Raw genomic sequence first — 27,864 nt, forward strand, 5'->3', positions numbered from 1 at the left:
TTTTTTTTTTATATGAAGGTGTATAAACTCAAATAACAACTCAAGCCTAACCTATTCAGCTCAAGCCCATACCCCAATCCTTATACCAAGTAGCCCAATAGTTATCCTTAAGCCCGAGCTACTTCATTGAATGTAATAGATGTCATATCATCACTTGGGTAAAAGAAATAACCCAGAATATGTAAAGGAACCAAACCCAATGGTAATTCATGTAATTTTACATTTTATGTCTACTTATATTTTGTATTTTGTACTTTGTTCAATGTTAATTATCTCAATTTGGAGAATGGAAAATCAAGTCAAACAATAAAAAAAAAGTATTAATGGAGAATTTAGAAAAGGCAGCACTCCAATCTTCATTGTGACACTTTAGACTTATATATAATATTATGTGTAATGTTTTCTTTGAGAATTTAATTCTTCGTTCGGGGAGATTAGTAATGGTATTTCTAAAGGTTGTTTTCCTTGAAGTCTTGATTGTTCTAGGTCATATTACATTTTGTAAGTATAATTTATCTTTTTTTTAATCATATTAAAATCAATAAGGATATACATAATTTAATTCAAACCATAAAATCGGATCAAACTATTAAAAAATTATGGTTTGATTTAGTTTGGATTATAAAACGATTTAGTTTGGGTTATAGTTTAAGTGGTTTTCAAACCAAACAAAACTATAAACCGCAACTATATATATATATAATAAAAATCATTAAAACCCTACCCACCAAATTATTTCTTTCCAGCCCTTTATCTCCTCTGCTGCTCTCTTCTGCCACAATGACAGTTCTCTTTCTCCCTTGCTTTAGTTTCTCCTTTGCCACCATCTTTCTTTCCAGCCTTATCTCCTCGCCAAAAACCATAGCTCTATCATCATCTTTCTCCCTTGTTTTTGCTTCTTATTCTAAGCATAAGCAAGAGATTTTATTGTGTAATGGTGCTAAAATTATTGTAAGATAGTGCATAATTCAGCATACAAAATCATTGTAGGAAGTGTATGATTTTTTATACGGTTCAAACCGTAATTAAACCCGATCAAACCATATTTTTATAATTTGATTTAGTTTGATTTATAATCTAAAATGGTTTGATTTGATTTAAAAATTTTTTAAATTATTTTTTTCAATTTGATTTGAAAAATATCTCAAACCACATCAAACCGGACTGTACACACCTCTAAAAATCAATCACAAACACTTTATTCTCGTATTTATAAAATTGTAACTTAATTACCTTGAATTCATTTCATTTTAACTTATATTCACATCATTTTAAAAAGATGTATCAAATAATATGATATATAATACAAAAAAAAAAGATTTTAACAGATATAATATGTAAAAATATTTTAATTAAACTCTAAAGTAACAAGAACAATCGTATTGCATCTCTTGTGATATGCCAACAAATAACTCAAAGATATTAATATACCAACAAACATATTGCAGTCAAAAAAATATATAATTTTTTGTCCATAAATTAATGTTTTATTATCAAATTAACATGATAAAAAATTATTGAAATAATTTTAATTTTATTACAATTTTATTTTATTTATTAAAATTTTAAAAAATATTATCATTTTTAATTAAAATAATGAACAATTTAATTAATTTTACTATTTGATAATAAAATCTATTTCATCAAAATTTTCATTAATTAATTTTATTATTAGATAATATAATAAATTATAATATATTATTAACTTGAAAAATATTTTACAGCATAATAATTCTATATTTTTTATTTTTTTAAATGACACGTGTGCATAAAAAGTCGCCAAATCATCGTACGCTACTCATTCTAATTCTTAAATTGCGACCTGTTCATTACCACTTTTCCTCCAAGAATCCTCTGGCTCGCTCTTATGCGGAAGTCTGAACTCTGAAGGAAGAAATGTCTGATCATCTCGCGAAAGCTCAAGAATTCGAAAAGAAAGCGGAGAAGAAAATCAAAAGCTGGAGCTTATTCGGCTCTAGATATGATGATGCTGCTGAGTTGTACGCTAAATCTGCCAACCATTTCAAACTCGCCAAATCCTGTATGTGCGATTACTGAATTAATCTTCCGTTTGATCGTGCTTTACACGTTAATTAACCGTTTCTTTACTAATTTCCAGGGGACCGAGCTGGATCACTTTACGTCATCTTGTCCGATTGTCACTTGAAGGTTAATAAAGCATTACTGATTAATAGTGTTTGATTAATTTTCTAATTAGCGGATGATGAAAGTGTGAACTTGTCGAATTAACATTTAACTGTTTGTAGTTTAAGTCCAAATTTTAATTATGGACTCTAGAAAGAAAATTATTGATGATAATGTTGATTTGGTGTACCATGCACAGTCAGATAATAAGCATGAAGCTGCCATTGCTTGTGTTGATGCTGCAAACTGTTACAAGAAAACTTCAAACAAAGGTGTGCTTTATGTTGTTATGGATACTTTTATTTTACGAGCATTAGTACCTGACTTGTCATTATACAATTAATTATTACTTTATCTTTAATTCAAAACCATTCGCTCATATAATGAAACCTATGTTTTTACTATTCTAGTACATGAAAAATTATTGATGTTTATATATTATTATATGTTAACAGAATCAATTGTTTTAGGCATTTTCTTATTAAATATGTTCAAAGATTTGTTAGTTTTGGGGTTCTAATAATGTTTTAGAAGATTTTTTTAGAAACTAAATGACACTGCAAGAAAAAAATTGTCAACTCTTGTCCAGGATAAGCAGCAGCTTAGTAAAGTTCAAAGTTCAAATGATTCTTAATTAAGAATAGTTAAAAATGGTTTTGTGTTTCTGAGGTTAAACTCAGAAAAAGGTTGTATTAGCAGGGGCTATATCATGCTTGGATCGAGCAGTAAGCATATTTCTAGATATTGGTAGATTCAGCATTGCTGCAAGATATTGCAAGGTACATTTTGGTTTCATGATTTTATTATTTTGTTAAAAATCAGTAAAATCCATTAATGGTTTCTCCTGATTGGCTGCTGGAATTTCTTAGCTTTCATTCTGCAATGTTTTGAGTATGTATATTGCGTCTCCATGATGTTTTTATTTCTATGAAAGATACAAGTTATTGTTACAAAATAATGTTACCCTTATATATTTTGTATACAAACTGATAACACTAGGAAGAAACGGAAGTCAGAAAGTCACTGTATTCAATGAAGATGAATTGTGTGATACAAACTACAAAGTAATGATATATCAATTTATTGCAAAAGTTTGTATATGTAATATTTTTCTGTAACTTCAGTAATTGAAATTAGCATGAGCTGAATTGAGTCACTATTCTTGTATTATCTAGGATATTGGTGAGTTATATGAGCTTGAGCAAAATAATGAGAAGGCTATTCTATACTTTGAACGGGCGTCTGAATATTTTGAAAATGCAGAAGCAACAACCTCAGCCAACCAGTGTAAACTGAAAGTTGCTCAATTTTCTGCTCAACAAGAACAGTAAGTTGCATTTACTAATTTAATGTAATTATAATAAGAAATTGTCATAATCTCAAATTGGACTGTGCATTTGGTTGAAGTGAGTCCACTTCTAGGGCTGTACATGCCATGTGTTCAACCTAGAGGCTTAATCCAGAAAGCCATGAATTATGCCCCTGGTTCATATTAGTTAGATTATTGTGGAGGGGACTGAATTCTTTTCATGTCTCAGGTATCAGAAAGCGATTGAGATATATGAAAAAATAGCACGACAATCACTCAACATTAACTTGCTTAAATATGGAGTAAGAGGACATCTGCTTAATGCCGGCCTTTGCCAGCTTTGCAGAGGTGATGTTGTTGCAATAACCAATGCATTGGAGCGATATGAGGTTATTATTATTGTTGTTTTGAAGATTGATTGAACTTTATATCAATAGTGAAAATTTTAAAGATCTTTAAAATTGTTTGTGCAGAACTTGGATTTAACGTTTTCTAGGACTCGAGAGTACAAGTTTTTAGCAGTAAGTAATCTTTGTTTTCTAAATAAATTACTTAGTTATGGTTGAACATTTAAGACTGTTCTTATGTCAGGATTTGGCTACCACAATTGAAGAGGAAGATGTTACCAAATTCACTCATGTTGTCAGGGAATTCGACAGCATAACTCGGCTGGTACATCTCTTTCTTTCATTTGCTTTTAATTTCCTTGGCTGCTCTTCTCAACTTGGACCATCCTGAGAAGTGCACTGCCTAATTTTCGAATGGGACTCACTCAAAAATGGCTTTGGTTTTTACCCCTACTAACATGGAATCTTATTCATACTTTTCTTTCTCATTTTAACAGCTTTCAGTTCAGTTTTCTTCACAATTACATTTTAAACCAGCTTCCTTCAGATTTCTTATAGCTGAAGAAGGCAACTCAAGTGCTGTTTCTAGTGACTTGTTAACTTACGTCTGATCTGAAATTTTGTTACTTAGGATCCTTGGAAGACCACACTTCTGTGGCGGGTTAAGGAGGCTCTGAAAGCTAAAGAACTAGAGGAAGACGACTTGACCTGAAATGGATCCCCTTATGTTTGGCAAGTTCTCCTTTATCCATTCTCGTTTATGTTTAGAATTATTGTGTACATCAAAAGCGTAGTGTTCATGTGAAAAGCTCTGCTTCTGCAGTCTATTAGATTATTTCAGAGAACTTTGTTTGTTCACGTAACATATGCGTTGGTCAAAATAAGCTTTCAGATTTAGAATAAATTAGAGAACTTATCTAAGAGAAAGGATTCGAATTGCAATTATTTGTTGTTATTGCTGTTCTATTTTAGCGTTATTGTAGGGCAACATTCAACTAATCAGAACAAAGCAAATTTCCACGGTCAAGCGTTTCTGGTTGTACGACATTAACAAAAAAACAAGCAAGCCGTCCGAATTCTAGTGGCCCTATTTGGCTGGTTGAACAAATGACTGGTTCGATTTGACTCTGAGTTTCAGTTGATTTAAGCCCAGACTGAATTTATAATACCTAGTTAGGTTAATTTGAATTATTATACGATGTTAATAAATAAACAAATGAATTAATCATGCATTAAATTGTCGAGTTAGAGTTACACTTCAAGAATGACTCATTCAAACTGAGCTAAAGATTCAAGCTAAATAAGCTTGGATTGGATCCATTCATAGATTAAACCAAATAATGGAAGAAGGTTTCTCAAACACACTTTCCCACCTTCAAACTTTTTAAAAGGGTTTTTTGGGTCAAAATTCAAATATTAATTTTAATGATCAAATAATATTTTTAGTTAGTTTTTAAAAAATATAACTAATATATAATTAATTACATATATATATATATATATATATATATATATATATATATATATTATTTGCCCACTTAAAAATTTATTATTGAGATTTTTATATTTAATTAAAAAAAATTAAAACTTTAATCCCTTCAAATCCCAAAACCATGATTGCATTAATTATAATTGAAATTATGATTACAATCACATTAGAATGATATAATTTTAATTATAATCACATTCATCTAATACAATTATAATAATAATAGATGACATTAAAGAGTTGTCTGGTTCTAGGTAATCTTAATTTTATTATAATTATATTATTATTATTTATTAATTTTTTAAGATAAAAATAAATTTATTTTTAATTAATATAACAAATAATATAAAATAATATTTTAAAATAATTATATTCAAAGACATTTAAGTAAAATAATTTACTAGTATTTTTTATTATCTTTAATCAAACACAATAATTATATATGTCTATCAAATTTTATTAAACATAATAATCATTTATACTCAGTAATTTTCTAAATAATATATCTTCAAGGTAATTTTCTAATTTGATAATAAAATATTATCCAAACCAAACGTCCTTTTATTGTTAAGGGCTATTTTAATTTTTGTATTATTAATTATAAAAAGTAATATAAATTAAAAATAAAAATATATTTAATAAAATTTTAGAGAATAAAGAGAATTTAGCTTTAACAAATAAAGGAAGTAGTAAATATATTTTAGGCCAAACGACTATTTCCCACCCAAGGTATGCTGTAATGACAAGTTTCCCCCCTTTAACTATGGAAATACCAAACACCCACCCATGGCCAGTTAAAAGTAACGGGGTTAAGGGTAAAATTGTCATTTTCTCTATAATATTAAAAAATAAACTAAAATATAATTTCCTTTTGCCCCCCTAAAGTTTGAAAACAAAAATTTCCCCCCAGCCTAAGTTTAAGAAAATGGCAGTTTCACCCTAGGGTTTGGTTTTGAAATCTCCGGCGACCTCTCCGGCTCCGTTGCCGACGGCTTCTCCCTCCCGAAGAATCCTCTCCTTCCGGTGATCGGTTTCCTCCCATTTGGAGGCCCGATCGTCGCCGGAAAAGCGGTGGGAGACGAAGAACTTCGTCGGGGAAGACGAAGTTCTTCGTCTTCCCAGACGAAGACGAAGCCGTCGTCTTCGTCTGGGAAGACGATCGTCTTCCCAGAAGAAGACGGTTGTCTTCCCTGGGAAGCCGATCGTCTTCCCAAATGAAGACGACGGCTTCGTCTTCGTCTGGGAAGACGAAGAACTTCGTCTTCCCCGACGAAGTTCTTCGTCTCCCACCGCTTTTCCGACGACGATCGGGCCTCCAAATGGGAGGAAACCGATCACCGGAAGGAGAGGATTCTTCGGGAGGGAGAAGCCGTCGGCAACGGAGCCGGAGAGGTCGCCGGAGATTTCAAAACCAAACCCTAGGGTGAAACTGCCATTTTCTTAAACTTAGGCTGGGGGGAAATTTTTGTTTTCAAACTTTAGGGGGGCAAAAGGAGATAAAATTTTCAGGCGTTAGGGTTCTGTTAAATTTAACTGGCCATGGGTGGGTGTTTGGTATTTCCATAGTTAAAGGGGGGAAACTTGTCATTACAGCATACCTTGGGTGGGAAATAGTCGTTTGGCCTATATTTTATCTTTTTAATATATTTATTCTAAAAATTAAAGAACATTTCGTTTTCACTTAGTAGGGTATGAAAAAATTGTTTTTAAAATTGAAGAAGGGAAAGTGTTATCATTGGAGAAATAATTCGATCTATTTAGTGATATGTAAGAATTATATAGTTAGTATAATTTCACATCTAAATTAGGAGAGTGAATATGAATTGAGCTAAATTTAAATATCTTTTGATTTGAGTCTGATTATAACAAAAAATAAAATAAAATGATTTAAGTTCAATAGAAACTTATCGAATTAAAGTTAAGGTAACTTTGAGTTTAATCCAATTCTAAGTTTAAAATTTAAAACTTGATTTGAGTTTATAACTTGTGGTTTGAATTGGTTTTTTGAGTTTATGACTCAATTACAGAATGACATCGTTTTAATAATTATTTGACATGATTCAAATTAAGCCTCTTGTTAAACTCAAATTAAATCAAGTTTCCATCAGATTTACAAATTGAATTTTTTTAAATTTAAATTCAATTTAATTTAAAAAATGAATCAACTTTCTTAATTCAAATTCAATTCAAATTCTCTCAAAGCGAATTCAAAATGGGGCAACTTCGGAGACAACTTACCTCTCTTAGGGTCCAACCCTTTTTCTAAATAATTTTATAATCTTTAGATATAATTTTCATAATTAGAGAAATTTGTTTTATTACATCATTAGTGTACCTAATCCAGTTAATCATTATCGAAATTTCCGTTAATTAATTACTCGGACTAAACTACAGTCAACAAAACAGACACAACCACAAGACGACATCGCCAATGGCCAATGACGAACACGCACTTCCTAAAGTGGCGTCAATTGCCGCCTGAAACTAATTTTTTAGAGCCAAGTTCAACTACCGTCGTCACTTTCGTCTCTACTGTCACTCTTGTATATTTGTGTACATAACGAAACATGTCATTGTCTGATCATACTTCCTTTAACACTTCTACTTAACCATCCAATGGCTTCAATCACCTTCGGTTCAAGCCTAACCTTACTTCGCAGCGATTGCAACGACGCCGTTGTCTCACGCCCTTTCCGTTCAGCTAAATTCTTGAGTTTGAATCAGAAGTTGAAGAGTTTTTATTATTCTTCAAAAATGGCAAGTTTAGGAGTTGGAGTTTCGCGGGCCAGTGGTACTGAGGTGTTGGAAGATCGAACTGTGGAGAAGGAAGAACGTGGTAGGGTTTTGAAAGTCGGTCTCGTTTGTGGAGGTCCTTCTGCTGAGCGTGGAATTTCTCTTAACTCAGCTAGATCAGTGCTTGATCACATAAAAGTAGTCTGTTTTACACTTTTTTTTAAAGGTAATTATAATTTAATTAAATTGCCAATTATTAACAGTTCCAGTTTTGATTTGAAAAGGGAGATGATTTGCATGTGAGTTGCTATTACATTGACGGTGATCTCAATGCCTACGCAATTTCATCTGCTCAGGTTTGTTCAATATTTTAGCATGAAAAAATTTGCACTCTTGTTTTAAATTTGCATTCAATATTTTAATTAAGATCAAAGAAGTAACTTACGCACAAAAAAGATCAACTAAGTAACAGTTCTAAGTAACTAATGTATATGTTACTAATTCTGAAGTCTTATTATTAGGTATATTCAAATACACCTGCAGATTTTGATTTTAAACTTGAAAGGTAAGCTACTTTTATGGTAGTTGTTGGAGATTTAGGGGTTTAGGTTAATTGAGAAGTGAAAATGTGAAGATGCTGATCGGTTTTGTTCTTCTATACAGCCTTGCCCAAGGTTTTGGGTCGTTATCTGAATTTGCGGAACATCTTGCTGAGTCTGTAGATATTGTATTTCCTGCCATACATGGTCGATTTGGTGAAGATGGTGGCATTCAGGTTTACCATTATATAATTCTCTGTTCATGATACACTGGCACACAGACTTCCATGTGTACTTGATATTTTTTGAGAGGTTTTTACTTTTAGATGATATTGTTATGTTTGACTGCTTATTCAGGAACTGCTGGAAAAATATAATGTTCCATTTGTTGGCACAAGATCAAGGGAGTGTCGTCAAGCATTTGATAAGGTAGAAGTAACTTTATTCTTGATCTTTTCAAAACTTTAGTTTTCATATAGATTTATGAGGTGCATTTGAGCACTGAGTTCTAGAATAGAGTTATTGTTTCTTCTAAAACATCATAGCAGATCTTACACTCATTGGTTTTGTTGAGGAGATACTGAGATAGCTGGTTTTTTATATCAGTATCATTAATCAATATAGGGCTATTGAATATGGAGACTTTCTGCAGAACTTCTGGGTACATTTTCTGTCTTTTCAAATCAAGGCGCATTTTGTCCTTTGCATGAGGAGATCTTCAATTTTATATAGTTACTGGTGTCAAAATTAGCTATTGCTTGACAAGATGTTACTAACATAGTGTCCCTTCATCTGTTGGCAGTACAATGCCTCCTTGGAGCTCAGCAAACAAGGATTCATAACAGTACCTAGTTTCTTAGTGCAGGTTTTTTTTTTAATATAATACATTCTCTTATATCTTATTGAAAAGAAGAATAAGTAATTAATGATTTTGATTATTAAATCTGTATGCTTACAGTTTTTTCTATTGGCATGTAGGGAAGTGAAGTGAACGAATCTGAATTATCAAAGTGGTTTATGAAAAACCATTTGGATCCTATCTCAGGGAAAGTTGTGGTGAGGCACATTTCATTGTTTTTGGACCCTAATACACATTGATAAAATTCAGATCTTGACTTTATATATCTTTGTTAGGTAAAACCAGCGGTTGCTGGATCAAGCATTGGTGTTACAGTTGCATATGGTGTCACTGATTCCCTTACAAAAGCTACAGAAATTATTTTAAAGGTACTTGAATTTGATCAAGCCTATTGTTAATACATGTTTCAGAGATTCATTGTTAATAAACTAATAATGGGACCAATTTGATATGAAGAGTAACCAGTTAACATTTATTTGAATTGCCACTATTTTTCTCTTTTCCCAATAAGTTAAAGCACAAGCTTCCTTTCCTTTATCATGATTTTTAGTTCTGCTGAAGATTTTTCTGAAAATCTTTTGCAGTTACGTTGTATCAGAAGGTCTTTTTGATGCTACCTTATGAATCATGTGTTCTTTATATTTTTATAGGGGATTGATGATCGAGTTCTAGTTGAAATATTTCTTGAGGGAGGGAGTGAGTTTACGTCCATTGTCCTTGATGTGGGGTCTGGATTTGATTGCCATCCTGTTGTTTTACTGCCAACTGAGGTACTGTCACTATAAATCCCTATTTGCATTTGAGAATACATACATGGATGTAAAAATTATTATTATTTTAATTATAAAGCTTGAGCAATTGCTATATCATTGTTTGCTTGTGACTACTGTACATTTGGATGCTTTTAACTTTGCTATTTTTGCAAATAGAATTAACTAGTGACATTTTATGGAAGTTTAACAGTTCCAATATCAAGTTTAACAATAGAGACTCTTGCTTATTGCCTTTTTGCTAAGTAAGAACAATAAACAAATTAATTTATGAAGGCAATGAGATATATTATTTATTTTGTGATTGTCATTGTATTTAGCTCATATCCCAGGTTTTACATGATGAATGGTAATTTATCTTAGCCTAATGAATGATTGAGTAATAATAAAGTGACATCAATGGCCAGGTGGAGCTTCAATTTCATGGCAGTGGTGATGTAAGGGAGAAGGATGCAATTTTTAATTATCGGAGGAAATATCTTCCGACACAACAGGTACAAATGCACAGCATCCATGGATTTCCTACTGTGATCATGCCTCTACTCTTCAATTTGTGATATGTGATATAATTCACTGACATTATGCCTTCATCTTTCTGATTCTGAAAGAAGCTTATGTACTTACACAGGTTGTTTATCACACTCCGCCTCGTTTTCCTGTTGACATAATTAAAAGTATTCAGGAAGGTGCATCCCTGTTATTCAAACGGCTTGGACTACGTGATTTTGCTCGAATTGATGGATGGTTTTTGCCTTCTACCACTCATATATTTTCATCTTCAGAAAACAAATATGGGAGGACTGAATCGGGTACAATTTTATTTACTGACATTAACCTGGTGAGATGAATCTCTTAACTTTTTCACTCTGATTCTGTCATTGACTCTCCTTATATGACTCTTATCAATGCTAACTCCATATTTCAGATTAGTGGGATGGAACAGACAAGCTTCTTATTTCAGCAAGCATCAAAGGTAACTTGGAAGTTTGAAAATTTTATAACAGTCCGGTCAAATTCAAAGTTGTTATCATGGGTTCTAAATTGATTTGAAGTAAAAATATATCACAACCTGCCATTTGGCCAGTACATATACTTGCACGGTTGATGAAATGTGCATTTTAATGATCCTTTGATAACTTTCCTCTGGTGAAATTCAGTTGCATGCATCCTATTTGAAGTTGCATAACATACGGCCTTTGAAACCACCACAAAATGATATCATAAAGCTTCTTTTCACATTGTAATTAATGCTGCAAAATATTTGAGGTATGGAGTGTGTGAGTTCAAAACATTTTTGTCCTATTTGAAAGTTTTCAGATCATAACCTTAGGTTTGAGGAGGATTAACTGTGTGCTCTGCTAATAAATGTTTCATTTGCTTTTTCCTTAAATTTATTGTATATGTCATCTTTTTCTTGTTCAATACACTCTATCCTAAGTTTTATGTATCATCCATTGTTTTCCAACCTGCCCTGTTCCTCAGAAAGATACCTTCTCATGTTCAGGTTGGATTTTCTCATTCAAACATTCTTCGAACTGTGATTCATCGTGCTTGCTCAAGATTTCCCAATCTTGCATCAAACAATAGTTTGTCAAGTCATTTGCCTAGTAAATCAAATGCTGCACATCTTACTAAAGCACTCAATAAACGTGAAGGTTGTTGTAAGGTTTTTGTCATATTTGGGGGGGACACTTCAGAACGGCAAGTATCCCTTATGAGCGGAACAAATGTATGGCTCAATTTGCTGGGATTTGATGATGTAAGTTTAAGAAATCTTGGCTATGTACTTGTCTGCTTTACATGTTGGTTAATAGACTCAAAATTTTAATGAGAATCGGTTAAAGATCTATCCTTGAGAATCTGACTATATTAACAGTTTTTTCCCCTTAAGCTGTTGAAGTTTTTATTTCTAATTGAAGTCTATAGACATGATATAGTCTGAACTTTAAAATATTCTTTATCTGCAGATTGAAGTAACTCCTTGTTTGCTTGCTCCTTCGATTGACTATTCATCTGGGATAGATCCTGAAAAAAAGGATTCTGATGTAAGCTCCAGAGAGGTCTGGTCACTGCCGTAAGTACAGATTTCAGTCTTCTGGATTTGTTATTAAGGATGCCCTATTTAGCGTATTTGTGAATTTTATCACTCTGTCAGTTAAATATTTCATCTTGCTTTTGTGGATTTTCCATTTTGCTTTCTAGAGCTCTTCATTACTAGTAAATTTTAGTATCTTTAGAAATTCAACAACTATTGGGTTTTGCGCTTACACTCACCATCTCTATTACATTATTACAACATGACACTATTTTCTTTCTCTTCTTAAAAAAAAAAAAAAAAAAAATGCAGTTACTCTCTTGTGCTGAGACACACCACAGAGGAAGTCCTTGCTGCATGCATTGAAGCAATTGAACCGGCTCGGGCTGCATTCACGTCTCACTTAAGGAGCCAAGTGATGAATAATCTGATGGAAGGTTTGAAGAAATACAGTTGGTTTAAAGGGTTTGATATACCTGATGAACTGCCTAAGAGATTTTCATTGGAGGAGTGGATCCAGATTGCCAAGGATGTTCAGGCAACAGTTTTTATTGCAGGTTAGATTCTATCTCCTTCTTCTTTTCCTTGATTCCGATACACAATTAGTTAGACATTTTTACTCTCTTAACCTTCCCAATCCCTAATGAAGGCAAGATTTGGTCTCAAGCCTTTTGTATGACATCAAGAAGATATTCTATTACAATTCTAATGTGAGTGTAGTCTTGTGGAATTTCACATATCCTGTAACTGTAACTGTAACATCCTCTCAGTGAAAAGTGAGGTTTTGGGACTGATGTTAAGTTATTAAGAGGAAGAACATGATTGATATAGCAAAATCTGTTCAACCTATTGCAACAGCTGATACACACAAACCAAAGCATTTTTCTTCATCTCCTGCGTTTTTTTCTTTTTCCCCATTATGAGCTAAACCAATGTTATCTACAGTTCATGGGGGAATCGGTGAAGATGGTACTCTTCAAGCGTTGTTGGAGGCAAAAGGAGTTCCTTATACAGGTATATTCTCTTACTTGGAAAGCAATAAGTTTTTCTTTATAAAATTACTTATTTTCTCTTTCTCTCTTTTATTGTTTCCTTTCATATGAAGGTCCTGGTGTTATGGCTTCTAAAACTTGTATGGACAAAGTTGCAACATCATTAGAACTTAATCATGTATGGTAACCACTTATATTTATGGTGTCCTTTCTTGAAATCACTTCAATTATTAATTTGTTTGGATAACCCTATATCTGAATAGTGAACTTTATAGGAATTAGCCTAACAATGGCTTTATAAACTCAAGCAAATTTCTGTGGAAAATAACAGCTAGCTGACAAAGGAGTACTTACGATAAATAAAGATGTGAGGAAGAAGGAGGATCTATTGAATATACCCATAGCTGAGATTTGGCATGAGTTGACCTCTAAGCTGCAGTGTGAAACATTATGTGTTAAACCAGCAAGGGACGGATGCTCAACTGGTGTTGCAAGATTATGGTTGGTTATTTCTTCTTTCTGACCTGTCGCTGTTGTCAAATGATTGTGATGCTTGTGGATTTGTCATTTCTCAAGCCAGTATCTTATATATCTATGATAATTCTCTTTTATAATTGCTTTAATTTATGTCCTGTGTATTCTTTTGTTCATGCAGCTCTGCAGAGGATATTGCAGTATATGTAAAAGCATTGGAGGAGTGTCTTCTACGAATTCCTCCTAATAGTTTTTCAAGGGTATAGAAGCCTGGATATTCTTCTTTCATGCTGCCTCATTCAAAATAGTTCATACCCTTTTCTTGTCAGAAGATAGATTACTAATTATCAACCTAAGGTCTATGTTTTATTTTTAACAATAGTGTTAATCGCAAATGCCAATTCAAAATAATTAGCAAGTTTAACAGCAGGGAAACTTACCATAAAAAAAAGTTTAACAGTTGGGAAAAATAGAATTGTTGCGGCTTCTGTCAAGTCTCTGATATAGATGAACAATATCTTACGCACATTTGACTCTTTTACAAGCATACTCTATAAATGAGATATTGAGTATCTCCTCTATTATGCGCACTTCTTTTAAATGTTGACCATATGTATTATCTTTTGTTGTCCAAAAAGGGGAAAAATGAGAAGTTGTCCAAAACATTTTGTCCATGATAACATCTGCAAGTTTTTATCTTATGACTGTCTATTTCTTTTTTGAATACTTTCTAGGCACATGGAATGATTGAGATGCCAAACCCTCCTCCAGAGCTTGTGATCTTTGAACCTTTTATTGAGACTGATGAGATAGTGTTTTCATCTAAATCAACAAATGAGAATGCAAATCGCCTATTGTGGAAAGGAGACAGTAGATGGGTAGAAGTTACAGTTGGTGTTATAGGAAAACGTCAATCAATGCATTCATTGACACCCAGTGTTACTGTCAAAGAAGGTGGTGATATCTTATCACTTGAGGAAAAATTTCAAGGTGCATTTCATTCACTTTTTTTTATGGTTTAATCTTTTCCAAGTCATCAAACTATGTGTTTCTATATCAATAAGGATGAGAACATTTCTATCATATCTCTGGAGTTTCACTAGATTTTTGTATCTTACACAATGTACATGCCTCGTCTGTTTCAAAGAAAAAAGGGGGGAAATGGGACCTGAATATTTTGTATAGAAAGTAGTTTCTCACTTATTAACGTATGTTTTTTTTATAGGTGGAACTGGCATTAATCTCACTCCACCACCAGCATCAATTATTAGGTTTGTAAAAAACCCTCACTCTTTGAATTTACATATATGTATTATGGATGCTTCTATTATGCCATATTTCATTCTTAAAAGAAGCTTTCATTCACATTTCTCAGATCCGGCTGGTTGAAAATGTATGAATTCATAAATTTCCTTCTAGGCTGTCAAACAGAGGATATGCATTCTGTAGTTGATGGGAATCACAATGTTAGTGCTATCATTTTAAACTGAATTGAGATGGTTAATTTTCATTTCCCCATATTAACTTGAGTGAGGATAGATTGTCAAGATAGAAAATCTTGTCCTATAAATTCCTGCTTGTTGCTTTATATAGTATAAGGCCCTGTTGTGAGCTCTTCCATTCGGTTATATTCCTTCTTTTTAAAATTTGTTAAGTTTTGATCAGTTGTTGAATGGTCTTTTCTTCTTTTTGGTCTTTTTGATTTAGTAATGACACTCTGGAGAAATGTAAACAACACATCGAACTGATTGCCAACACTCTGCAATTAGAAGGATTTTCAAGAATTGATGCATTTGTCAATGCTGATAGTGGAGAGGTATGTTGACTTCTGTGATTGATAAGACGATTGTTTGCCTTTTACTTCAACAATTAGAGCACTATCTAAGCTTATGTTTTATCTTCTTTATTTATTATCTGTTGGCCCATCAGAAGTTTTATTGGGTTTCTCCCACCCCAATAACTAGCTCAAGGAACAATGGGATTCTTTGCATTATTATAGTATGTCACAAGCTATGTTCAAATTTTCCTAATTAGGAGTTTCAATATGCTTTAGGTCTCCATTGTCATAATTCCAGTGTGTACATTAGGAAATATGAATGTGTACGAGATGGTTTATGTCATCTCTTAATGTGGGTTATTATGTTTGGTAAGTAAAAAATATGTCAGTTTGGCCCATGCAGGTCTCGAACCTGCGACCTTCGCGTTATTAGCACGACGCTCTAACCAACTGAGCTAATAGGCCATATGGTTAGGTCTAGATTTCTTATAAGATACCATGTTCCCTGTGTCCAAATGAAAGGATGCTAGCCCCATCATTTTCTCTGTGGATTAAATCTTCCTCTGCACCTGCTTGATTGGATAAGACAAGATTTTTTAAGTGAATTTGTTTCTTGATGAACAACTTGGATACTTCAATCTAGATTCAGCTATCTGTTTGTGTATAATTTGTAAGAAATGATTTCATATTTATGCTCTGGTGAATTTCATTTTTTCAGGTATTGATTATAGAGGTGAATACTGTTCCTGGAATGACTCCCTCGACTGTCCTGATACATCAGGTAATATTATGATTCCTAATTCAAATGACGTCCCATTATCTTAGATTTGTGTTTGGTTCCAACGGGGATTCAACTTGGTCTCAATCATTCTATTTGTAAACACAAGCTTGTGTGACCTTACACAGAAATTAGCAAAGATGAGAATCAACTACGGAGATAAATTATTCTGGTTCAGATAACAGTGTAATAGTTAGTTTTTACAAAGATATAACCCACAATGATACCACTGACATGGCTTCTAACATATATATAATTGTTTTTACACATCTCAGGCACTAGCAGAGCAACCTCCCATGTATCCCCATCAGTTCTTCCGTACGCTGCTTGATCTGGGATCAGAAAGGTACATGTGAGTTTGTAGACTGCTTGATCTGGTTATTATGGAGACATTGGTGGCTTAGTCCATTCTCCGCAACTGGCAAATGAACAAATAATTGTCATGTCTCCAGAGTGGCTATAATATCTGGTTACTAAATAAATTACAAGCTGTAATTATGTTTGGATTTCATTTTCTAGTGGAAATTTGGATAATCAGTAACGTGTAATTTATATGGTTTGAATTAAATAGAAACCTTTCACCACTGCCATTGTGCAGCCATTTCTGTATTTGTCTGTTTGTTCCTTCATTTTTGATAAAAGCATGTAAGTCATTTGGAAGGTTTTCTTTTAAGTATATATAATTTCCGAAGTGAAAAATGTGTGCACGTTTGTCATAAAATGAATAAAAGGTTCAGAACTCGTACATCCATGCATGGGTAACCCAACTCAGACCAAGGCCGAAGTATATTTGAGAGTTTATTATCGAAACAGAGATGACCAAGGTTTCAAAGTATGACCAACAGTGCCTTTCTTTAACTCAATAGGCTGGAGAGGTCCTATTATGAAGCCTACGGTCCCGTTTGGAATGTATTCACTCTATCCTTTCATGACGTTGTATTTAGACTACTCATAGGATTAACCAGAAAGGATCGACGAATCATTTTTTGATTTATAAGATCCTTAATAAGAGACAAGTACAAAGCATATTCATATCCAAGAATAATAGGATATGAAGGAGAGAACGATAGTAATTTAGATCTGCATAAAAAACCAAAAGAGAGAGAGTTTACTCAAAAAACATTTTATAACACAAAGGATTTTTTATTTGATTTTCCTTCTCTGCCTTCTACAAGAAAGGGAGGCAATTTATATAGATTTGCAAAAGCATATAAGAGTTGACAATAGTACATACACATAGACTAATAATACAAATATTTTTAATAATTCATATGATAGGTAGAGACTACTTTAGTAAAGTTGCTTTAATAATATAAATAACACGTAAGTAAACATATGAAACATATGATCTTTAAGAAGACAAACAAGAATCCGGATCTTGTGAAAAGAAGTCAAAAGTAACCAAATTGTGCAAATCTTGTGTAAACATCTTGTAAGGAAGGTTCTACAGTATTTCTAGGTGGGCATGAAACTAAAAGCATCCTTTCATATGGCTTGCAAAACCCTCTATCCTCAATTAGAAACATAGATACTGCCTAATAATACTACTTCTACCGTCTCTCATCACTTCTCGTATAAGTGGGATAGTCCTTACGAGATTAAGCACTTAAATATTAAGTCTCATCTTCCTATTACCAATCTCACTTTTCTTAATCCCCACCATATTTATCTAAAACCACTCACAGTTTTTAAACGTACCATTAATATTATTATCCATCCTTCCTCTGTGAAAATTAAAGAGTATATTCAGAGTACCTCTTTCAATAGTTATTAACTCTTAGCTTCAATAATAGAACAATATGTGATTCTTGATTATCTAGCTCATTTCACCTAGTAGTGGCTATCTAAAGGATGCACACACCTCCATTTTGGAGCTATCCATTTTGCTCTTACATTTCATGGAAAAAAAAAAAAAGGCACCTTACAACCTCCTGAATTACACTCCTCGACACCAGGTTTCTTAATTTCGAACATGTCAATCTCGACATTATTCGAACTACATTAAATGCTAGCACAATCATGATGACACTGTTTCCTAATTTTTGTATGTTCTTACAAGATTCACAACTATGTAAAACCTTGAAATTTCAAGTCCAAGTTACTAGCGTTGTTCCCCAAGGTGAAACACTGATGGCTACTATTCATTACCAAATGGCGTATCGAATCCAAAATCATTCCCTAGACATTGCTACACCAAAAAACACTCATGATATCATTTTTCTTAATGTTGACACTACTGAAAATCATATTGCACTTTGGTCCCAAAGTAGATGCCCAAAGACAAATTAGAAGAACTCATTCCCAAAAAATGGTATGCTACCTATAAGCAGCTTCAATCTTAAAGTGTTTTAGCTTCTATCCTATCACAGTCAACTGATCCGACATTTTATCGATCCTCAAGTGGAAGATTATTTATTTCCTTTGCATCTTCACAAGATGCCAATAGCAACGCAACTTTATGTGTTCCTACTCAATTTTCTTGTAAAGAAGTGTCTAATGAAGAGCAACCAAAGGTCTATGATTTTACTCCTCAAGGGCAAACCATATATCTATTCCAGCCTTGTGATCCCGACACTTCTGGTTATAGATGCATTTCATGTATAGAGTAATCTGATCCCAATCATCCCACAAATCGGTCTTGATTATCTCGATGCCAACAACAACCGACTCCAAAGCCAAAAAAGATCTACTCAAGATCCTTTTTGGCAAAGATATAAAACAAACATTCCAAGATATGATTTACTTGGTAATCTTTTTGGAAAGTATAATTTCATGGTTTATTATGGTAAAGGAGATCCTTTAGCTAAAATCTCTAAATAACCTCCTTTAGGATGGTTCTCACCTGATAGTTTTGATTCTCTTGACTTTGACCAAGTTACGAGGTCATTCAATCAACCTGCTGTTTGCCGATCCACAAAAAAAGGCTATTCCAGTCTTCACAGCATCCAAACCAAAAGTCCAAAACCCAAATGACAACCATCTGTCTCATTATAATGACGACCTAGAAGGATGTTCCTATGGAATCCTAAGAAGCCTATTTTGCCACCTGCTTTATTAAAATACAATTAATCAGAGTACGTGCCATTATCAAAAATTCAGATGTTTGAATTCAGTGATCTTGGACCCTTGGAAAAATTATTAATCCAACTTAGCAGATTTTTCAAGCTTGGAAGTTTAAAAATCCACAGGCTGTCAAACCAGATGGTAGCATCGAGCAAGATAGTCCTACTAAATCTAATCTAAATTGGCAATCCCAAAATGTCGTGGCGTAGAACAAAGTTCTTATGGACATTAGTCAAACAACCAAGAGAATTGAGCAAAAATTAGATGCAAAATATAGGTTTATTTGTTAGCTTAGTAAGTAATTTAAGTGTAGAAACTATTATTGTTGTTGCAAAATATAGGTTTTTCATTGGTAAGGTTTACATTTCAAATTTTGATTAACAAATTGATGGTTTTTTAGTTTAAATTGGCTGTAAAATGTTGAAATATTGTTTCTGGTTAATCTTTTGACTGATTTATTTACTGAAATGATGATTTTTGTCAAGAATGGGACAATTTTCACTTTGTTGATGTCGAAACACAATAGGCCTGTCACATCTACTCCATACCTGGGTTCTATTTAAGGGGTAAATAATAAGCCAGATGCCTAGTTAAGGGCAAAGTAATATTTGCCACTGTGTCTACCATTGTTTGGGGCACAAAATGATTGGTAAAATGCTTAGCAAGGACAAAGTTACATTTGCCAAACTCCACCTAATATTGTTTATTGTTCACAAGTTACTGTATATAGTAAACTGTTTTTTCATTTTATGTGACTTTAATTTCTTATTTTATTTGTTTTATGTTTGTTTCATCATTTTAAAGTGTTTGTTTTTTCTTTTAGATATTTATCATAAATTAATGTGAAGGAGAATTGAACTTCAATTATACATATAAATTCAGAGTGTGATTAATAGTATGGGGACACAAAGAGATGATAGGAAACATCATGCAAAGTTATTTATTACACAATGACAGTTATTTAAGGGAAATGTTTTTGGGCATTTCCTTGATTTAGGATAGCACAAGTTTAACATGATGTAAGCAAGGTCTATGGTTGTCATCTAAATCTTAAAAATGACTACAATGTACATTAGTAAAGTTTATGGAAGTTCATGAAGCTTTAAAAAGGGTTATGATAACCAAAAAGGTCACCATGCACAAAAAAGTAAAACTTTAAATCTTTACAAAACACTTAATCATGTATTAGTCTTGAATATATACAAACTTCTAACTTAAATTTTCTATAATAACCAAAACGTTTTGTTCCAAATTAGGCATTTTATCATCCCTTTCTATATGGTACTTGTTAATGATTGAAGAAAAAATTGTTTCAACCAATTTCTCGTACGTAGATTCTTCACCATTGTATCTCCTTATGTTGTCATCTTATGATAACCCAAATTATCATATTTTAAAATCCCCCTAGAATTTTATATATTTTAAAATAAACCCAAATTGTTTAAAATTTAAATTTTAAAAATATTTTGCCTACCCACCAACCCTCGCTTGCTTGCCTATTGTTTCTAGAAATATAATACAATTCCTTTTCTTTCAATTTTCCACCAATTATAACTCAAATTCAAACATTCTTTCATTTTAATGTAAATTTGATGTAAATAAACATTCTTATAACTAAATTAAATACAATACAAGAAGGAAAACAACAACAATTTGCAAATTAACAAAGTGGAATTCTATCATTACATAATGAAATGTTAAATTTTCAATTTCAAATCTTCAAAGAAAATAATAAACATTATAATAAAATCAGTGGCAGATTTAGGTAGGGTCAAAAAAGTCCACAAGTTTACTCTTCATATCAATTTCAATTTTAAAAATCGACAAATTGAGAAAATTTTTCAATTTTACTCTTCATATCAATTTCAATTGTATATTATAACATGTCTCCCTCTCCATTTTGAAAAAAATAAAGAGTTCTACTCTTGCTCTCTCTAATAAAAACGAAAGTTGTTGCTAACACTTCTTTTCTCTCAATTTCTGTTAGTACTAATTGTTTAAAATTTCAACACCTCTGTCACATATTCCAACTAAACAATTGTTACAATACACCTTAAAGATGAAATCACGTCAAGGTTGTTTTGGAAAAAGAAAGAAAATCACTTCGATGAAATCACGGTGTAAACACCCCTTGGTTCAAGATTGACTCAAATGAAAATACTTCAGTTTTAGTTTAACTTGAGTTCATCGAGTCAAAATTAAGAGTAGCTTGAGATCGATTCGAATAAAAATGGTTTGATTCGGTTCAGCTTAAGTTTAGTTTAAATTTATAATGGCTCAAATTTGTGGATTGGATTCATAGTTCGAGTTTATGGCTCATGTGCAAAACAACATTATTTTTCTTATTATTTAGGTAAAACAATATTATTTTCTTAATGAGTCACAAACTTGAATTACGAATTCAAGCCACAAATTTAATTTGATTCAAGCTATGAATTCATATCAAACTTGAGTCACAAATCCAAACTACATAATTGAACTATAAACTCAAGTCAAACTTGAGTTGTACACCTAAGCTCAAGTTAGACTCGATTTAAAAAATGAATTGAATCTTTCTACTCGAATTTGGCTTGAATTCGAACTAAATAAATTTGAATTGAGCCAAATCAATTTTTGAGACTGAACTAACTCAATTTGAATCCAACATTGGTTGTTTATATAAAGAATGATGTATTTGATAGTACTAATAATGAAATCATTCTACAATATTTTCAAAATATGAAATCACATCGAAAACAATTATGAATTTATTAGTTAATGAATGTTTTATTAATACAAATATTTATTTTTATTTTAATATAAAATTTACTTGTGTCATTTTAACTGTAACCCCCTAAGCTTTATTTCTGAGCCGCCACTAAATAAAATGCTTCTTACTTGATTTATGATTATTTTGATGCAAAAACTCTTTCATTTTGAAGTGAATTTTAAGTGAGATTGATGATGAAAATAAGTTAGGAGGGCTAAGGGAGATGAGAAAAAAATGGTATTAAGTTGAGATGTTAATTATATATGTATAATAAATATGAAAAATTGGATAAAAATATATAAATAATTAAAAAAATATTATTTTAAATAATTTTCCTATAATATACACACACATACACACATACACACACACTTGGTCATTCAAAGTAGCAAGAATAAATTTGTACAGAACGCATTAATGGGTGGCCCCTTGGATGGACTACGCTGGTTACAATTTTTGAGGTGTACTATTATAGAAATTGAATCAGCCACAAAGTAAGAATGTTAGGCTGAGAATTGACATTGAAACCACCCAAAATGTGGGTTCCTCCTTAAACTCCAAAACAAGTTAATGAGAACATGGAGATTTTCAGTTTAGTCAATATCATAGGAGTGTAAACTCGTGGCTCAAACCTCGAGTTTAAAGGTATATTCAAGCAAAGTTAACTTAGTGTTAAAAGTCGATTTAACTCAATTCAGTTTAGTTTGAATTCATTTAAGTCAACTTTGAGTATAGTTCAATTTATGAGAATTTATTTTAAATTGAGTTGAACTTATGCTTAAGAGAGTTGTTACATCAAAATCATTATAAATCAAGTTCAAATACAAGTAAAAAATATGAGCTATGAATTCGAGTCATTTGCTTTAGTCAATTTTGAACTTCGAACTTAGGAATTGAATCAAACTCGATCTATTATTAATTTTAGTTTGACAAACTCAAATCAAACTTGAGTCATCATATTTTCATTCAAACCAAGGGTACTCAAGTTTGACTTAGTTCATATTTTACTTGAGTTTGTTGTTGGTTGGTTCAATGAGTTCAGGAGTTCACAATTTAGTCAAGGTAAAATATTTAAAAATAAAACCTTTAAAAGTTTCAAATTTGATATTTACATTCTTAAAATTTTACTCTCTTATCTTGAATATGAATAGTAATTGATAAATATATCATTTATGTAGTTTAAACGTAATTGTTTTAACATCAAAGGGTTTAAATAAAATTGATTGAACTGAACTCACATTAACCAATCCTGTCTTAAGCTCTACCTTTATGTTATCGAGTAGAGTCAAACACTACTTAGCTTAACTTGTCTTAATTACACCCCAAAGTTGTACCATCTAAGTGTACCTCCACATAAAGGGGTTCTTAAAATTTGTGATGGATGAGTAGAAACGATTTAATTCAAATCAAAATCAAATAAGACTTAGTTTAAAATTAAGTTGAATTCAAAAAATTAACTTGAGATCAATTTGAGTCAATGACTTAAATTAGAAAATAATTTAATTTTAAATTTGATCTGAATTAATTCAAACTCAAATACTCAAATCGTTCAGATTGACTTAAACTTAATTTGTTGTATGAAAACAAGTTTAATATTTGGTTTGAACTCAACTCATCTAATCCAAAATTGAATTTGAGTTCAAATGGTCCAGATCGAATCTAACACTCTAGGTGAGGGTGGGAAAGAGTAAAGATAAAAGATGGTAAGAGTGCAAACCAATTAAATCAAGTTTGAAACATCTCAAACCTCAGTATCTTTTGAATGGTCAAAACAATTAAATTGAACTTCATCCCGCCAAACTAGCGAATCAACTTGTTAGTCCTTAATATATCCATGTAGGGGTGTGCATTATCCATTTTAGTGTGGTTTAAAGACTTTTTCGAATCAAACTGAAAAAAAAAAAATCTAAAAAAATTTCAAGCCAAACAAAACCATTTTAGGTTTAGAATCAAACCAAATCAAACTAAAAAAAATACAGTTTAGTTTGACTTAAACTACGGTTTAAATCTATTAAAAATTATTTACTTCAAATATTATGATATACACATATAAAATGGAAATAAAATACATACATATAATATACGAAATAAATATAAAAAACAAGTGATATAAACCCTACTTGTTCCATTATATTCAATCATTCGGTAGTGTAATTATCATTTTTTAAATTATTAAAAGAGATATTTAAATTTTTAAAATTTCAAAAACACTCTCAAACTTTTTTTGAATTCTCAAAAACCCATTGGAGAAAACATTAACAACTGTAAATTTTTCAAAAATTACAAAACACCTCCAACCATGCGTTTATTCGTCATTGACCACTATCTATACATGCAAATTTCTTCATATTGTTAATTGAAATTAATATAAATTAGGGATGTGAAAATTATTTTATAAATTTTAGAAATAAAGTGTTACTTAGCTTGAAAGCCTTTTTTCTCTTTTCAACAATTTTATAAAAATTTATCATATGGGCAAGAAAATTGTCTTTTAAAGCATAAATGATGATATTTTTTCATTTCATCAAACCTTAGGTGAAAAATAGTTATCCGACCTATATATTTATTAAAAAAATATAGTTTGATTTGGTTTGGAAACCATCCAAATCACAAATCAATCCGTAAATCATTTTTCTAAAACTTTTCAACTCAAATCAAATTGTTTTATAAATCAAACCGTAATATTTAAATGATTTGATTTGATTTTATAATTTGAACCGAATTATACAACCTCTGTATCCACGATAACTCTCTTCAATTGCTTGTGGTTTTCAAGTTATAAAATGATAATCACTAATTCTTCTTAACAATAATTCTAGATGCCCACGTGCAAAATAATACATTGCTTACGTTCACATAAAATTAATATAGAAAGTTTAGTCAGGTAGATAGGTCCATTAATGGCCAAAACACTCTGTCCCTCCTAAGGTATAGTATAATCAAACTTATATCCATTAACTTTCAAAAACCCAAAATTTCACCCATAAACCAATTTCTATTAAAATTTTCAATTAGAGTTAAAGGTAAAATCATCATTTTAATAATATTATTAAAAATATATATAATTTATTACATTTTTTTGCCCAAGTTTTAAAAACTATCCTTGAAAAGGTTTTCTAATTTTGAAAAGTCGCATTTTCATTCATAAACCTAAGGTTTATTTTTTCTTCACTCTCCGGCCATAAGTGACCTCTCTTTTCCATCCTAAACTGTCATCATTGTCATCTCTTCACCTCTCCAACAAGAACCCATCATCTTTCAACTTCAAAACTCGTCATTTCATCTGGATTCAATCCAAATGAATTGTCTGAATGATGTCACGAAGAGATCTCCACTCCAAGAGAAACCAAGTCGTCACTTTCTTCCTCTGTCTGTCAGCAATGCTGAGAAATCATAGAGAAGTGGTCGCAGAGAAATCACACTCATCAGAGAAGAATCACCTCACTATCTCACCTGAGAAGGATGTTAGGCTAATGACAATTTGATCTTGGGCAGATAGGTGGCCAAAGATGGAGAGAAGAGGTCACCGAAAAAGACCCAACAAAGGGATAGGATTTTGGGGGTGAAATGAAAGTTTCAAAAAGTTTTGAGGGTAGCTGCAAGAAAAACTTGAAAAAGTATAAAATCCTAGAATTGGAGAAAAAATGTCATTTTTCAAAACTAGAATATGAGATCAAGGAGGAAGTTATCAATTTTTAAAACTAAGGTGGGAAACAAATAAAATTTTAGTGTTTTTAATATTATTATTAAAATGATGATTTTATCCTTAATCCTAACTTGAAAATTTTAACAAAAATTGGTTGATGGATGAGACTTTAAATTTTTGAAAGTTAGCAGTTATGAGGTGGATTACAATATACCTTGCGTGGGAACAAGTCTTTTTTGGCCGTCCATTAATTAATGTCAGGGCCTGTCTTCTTCAGCCACTAGCTAGATTGCTAGCAAAACGCCAGGCAACGAGCGGCGTACAAGATCCCTCGGCTGGCTCTGCCACAAAGTGTGGTTCACTCGTCTAACTTCGCAACGCGGTGGCCGCAGGTCCCTTACGGTGAGCCATGTATTGAAGTACTCTCGGAATTGTGTTATCAGACCATCTTTCACAGTCCAAACGTGAACCCAATAAGCTTTTGCTCCTTCCCATCCCTCGGCAATGACCGAATCACCAACCATTTCTATGCTTCTTGGCTCGAACCTGAAAGTGGCCTGCAGGCTCGACTCTCCGGTGAGAACCCTCATCATGTGTTGGCATTTTGGAGGGCCATGAAACCACCATTCCAGGTCGCTTGCTAAGAGCTTGGACACGGCGTCCATGTCCCCGTCATCCAATGCCCTGTAGAGTGATTGCACAATCGCCTGGTTTTGGATTCCAGGGTAAACGTTCATATCAGTGTCAGATTCCAGCACCTGAGTTTCAATATTGTTGGAATTGACGGCCATTTCTGCCAAGTTAACAAAAGAAACTCCACGGAAGAAAGCTGAGAATAAATTTGTTCTCCAGGCTTCTGCTTGACTTCATTCGTCTATATGGCTATGTCTATTTATAGCTGAAAACTGAGAGGGAAGATTGGGAGTTTGGCACCTCTAATAACATGGCAGATCTTTGGCTCCAATTATGTAAAAAATTATGTAAATGAACCTTTTTTCTGGGGACAAACGATTGAAGGTCTGTAGTTTAGCACCTGTGCCAGATAGCTACAAATTCTGATTTACCCTTTTAAAAGTTATTGGGATAACTTTTTGACTTCATGTTAAGTGTCATGCTAAGTGCTAACCTCGCTGTAGTCAGGAATATCTTTTATTCCTTGGTTGTTTAGGATTATATCTCCAGGTAAAAATTGACTTTTCCGGAATTTGTCACTTATGGTGGTTTCTATTTTGTTTGCAAGAAATTGGGAAATATATAATCCTGGTAAACGAATGAGAAATCCTGGTTTGAAAAAAAAAAAAAAAACCAATTTGGTAATTATTCAAGTAACTGATTTGTTAGATCGTGTTATTATTTATAGAAATAAATAATCCTAATATGGATGATTAAAAAAAAGTGACATTTCTTTATCAAATTATATATGGGAAGTTCCGCAAACAAATTGACTATCTGGAAGTTACCTTAAAATTTGTAAATATATCGGTGTTCTTTCCATAAACACCAAAAATATGACGTACGTGGCTTTAAAATTTAGATTGGATTGATCCATTCAATTTGAATAGGCCACAAAAAGCAGCAATAATTTTGGATGATGATTGAATAGTTTTAGACATTAGATTGTTTTGAATCAGGATTCAATTGGAAAAGTCACCCCAAATCATAGGCGGACTATCAAATTAAATGTGGGAATGACTTCTCGAAAGTGACAAAGTCAACACTAGAAGAAGTTAGAAATAACAAGATTAAGTCTTGGAAAAGATGAAAATGTTAAGAGCCGTTTGGTTCTAGTTTTTTAACATTACCTTGATAATCTATCTTTTATTCTATTATTTGGTTTGTCAATAATAAAATATTATAGTATTCTCCTATTACCAATATTGATATGGCAAATAACAGATTACCACCCTCAACTTAGGTATTTAAAGATTACCAAGGTAATGTTGATTTTATTATAATTATAGTATTATTTATTAATTTTTTGAGATAAAAATAAATTTATTTTTAATTAATATGACAAATAATATAAAAAATATTAAAAAATAATTATATTTAAGGGTATTTAAGTAAAATAATTTACTAGTAATTTTTTATTACCTTTAACCAAACACAATAATTATTTATACTTACCAAATTTTATCAAATATAGTAATCATTTATAC

At 32.0% G+C, this 27,864-nt stretch overlaps 3 protein-coding genes and 1 non-coding gene across 7 annotated transcripts; 2 read left to right on the forward strand and 2 right to left on the reverse strand.

The window, feature by feature from the left end:
• Positions 1-1,803: 1,803 nt before the first annotated feature.
• Positions 1,804-4,746, forward strand: LOC123201453 (alpha-soluble NSF attachment protein-like). 4 transcript variants are annotated; one of them, XM_044616966.1, is made up of 10 exons: positions 1,806-2,041; positions 2,120-2,169; positions 2,345-2,417; positions 2,845-2,924; positions 3,321-3,327; positions 3,409-3,472; positions 3,684-3,843; positions 3,928-3,975; positions 4,046-4,126; positions 4,433-4,746. In XM_044616966.1, exons 1-10 carry the CDS (start codon positions 1,897-1,899, stop codon positions 4,511-4,513), a joined length of 789 nt encoding a protein of 262 aa, XP_044472901.1. In that variant the 5' UTR covers positions 1,806-1,896; the 3' UTR covers positions 4,514-4,746. The 4 variants fall into 4 exon arrangements, with proteins under 4 accessions (XP_044472903.1, XP_044472902.1, XP_044472901.1 ...); XM_044616968.1 differs by lacking the exon at positions 2,845-2,924 and having other exon boundaries at positions 1,804-2,041; positions 2,349-2,417; XM_044616965.1 differs by having other exon boundaries at positions 1,808-2,041; positions 3,321-3,472.
• A 2,939-nt stretch (positions 4,747-7,685) lies between these two features.
• On the forward strand, positions 7,686-16,946 carry LOC123202266. The gene is made up of 24 exons (XM_044618092.1): positions 7,686-8,221; positions 8,308-8,379; positions 8,545-8,588; positions 8,687-8,798; positions 8,920-8,991; positions 9,365-9,427; positions 9,541-9,618; positions 9,697-9,789; positions 10,072-10,191; positions 10,599-10,685; positions 10,820-11,029; positions 11,117-11,164; positions 11,696-11,950; positions 12,159-12,265; positions 12,539-12,783; positions 13,172-13,240; positions 13,332-13,396; positions 13,550-13,719; positions 13,874-13,952; positions 14,427-14,682; positions 14,918-14,963; positions 15,400-15,508; positions 16,188-16,250; positions 16,523-16,946. Exons 1-24 carry the CDS (start codon positions 7,907-7,909, stop codon positions 16,601-16,603), a joined length of 2,859 nt encoding a protein of 952 aa, XP_044474027.1. The 5' UTR covers positions 7,686-7,906; the 3' UTR covers positions 16,604-16,946.
• TRNAI-AAU lies at positions 15,861-15,934 on the reverse strand. The gene has a single exon. It is a non-coding gene; the product is annotated as a tRNA-Ile (tRNA).
• Positions 16,947-25,818: 8,872 nt separating the features above from the next.
• LOC123202366 (wound-induced protein 1-like) lies at positions 25,819-26,704 on the reverse strand. Its single transcript, XM_044618257.1, has one exon. It carries the CDS (start codon positions 26,494-26,496, stop codon positions 25,990-25,992), a length of 507 nt encoding a protein of 168 aa, XP_044474192.1. The 5' UTR covers positions 26,497-26,704; the 3' UTR covers positions 25,819-25,989.
• Between the last annotated feature and the right edge of the window lie 1,160 nt (positions 26,705-27,864).

This window comes from Mangifera indica, chromosome 18 (assembly GCF_011075055.1).
Source record: "Mangifera indica cultivar Alphonso chromosome 18, CATAS_Mindica_2.1, whole genome shotgun sequence".
Taxonomy (NCBI): domain Eukaryota; kingdom Viridiplantae; phylum Streptophyta; class Magnoliopsida; order Sapindales; family Anacardiaceae; genus Mangifera; species Mangifera indica.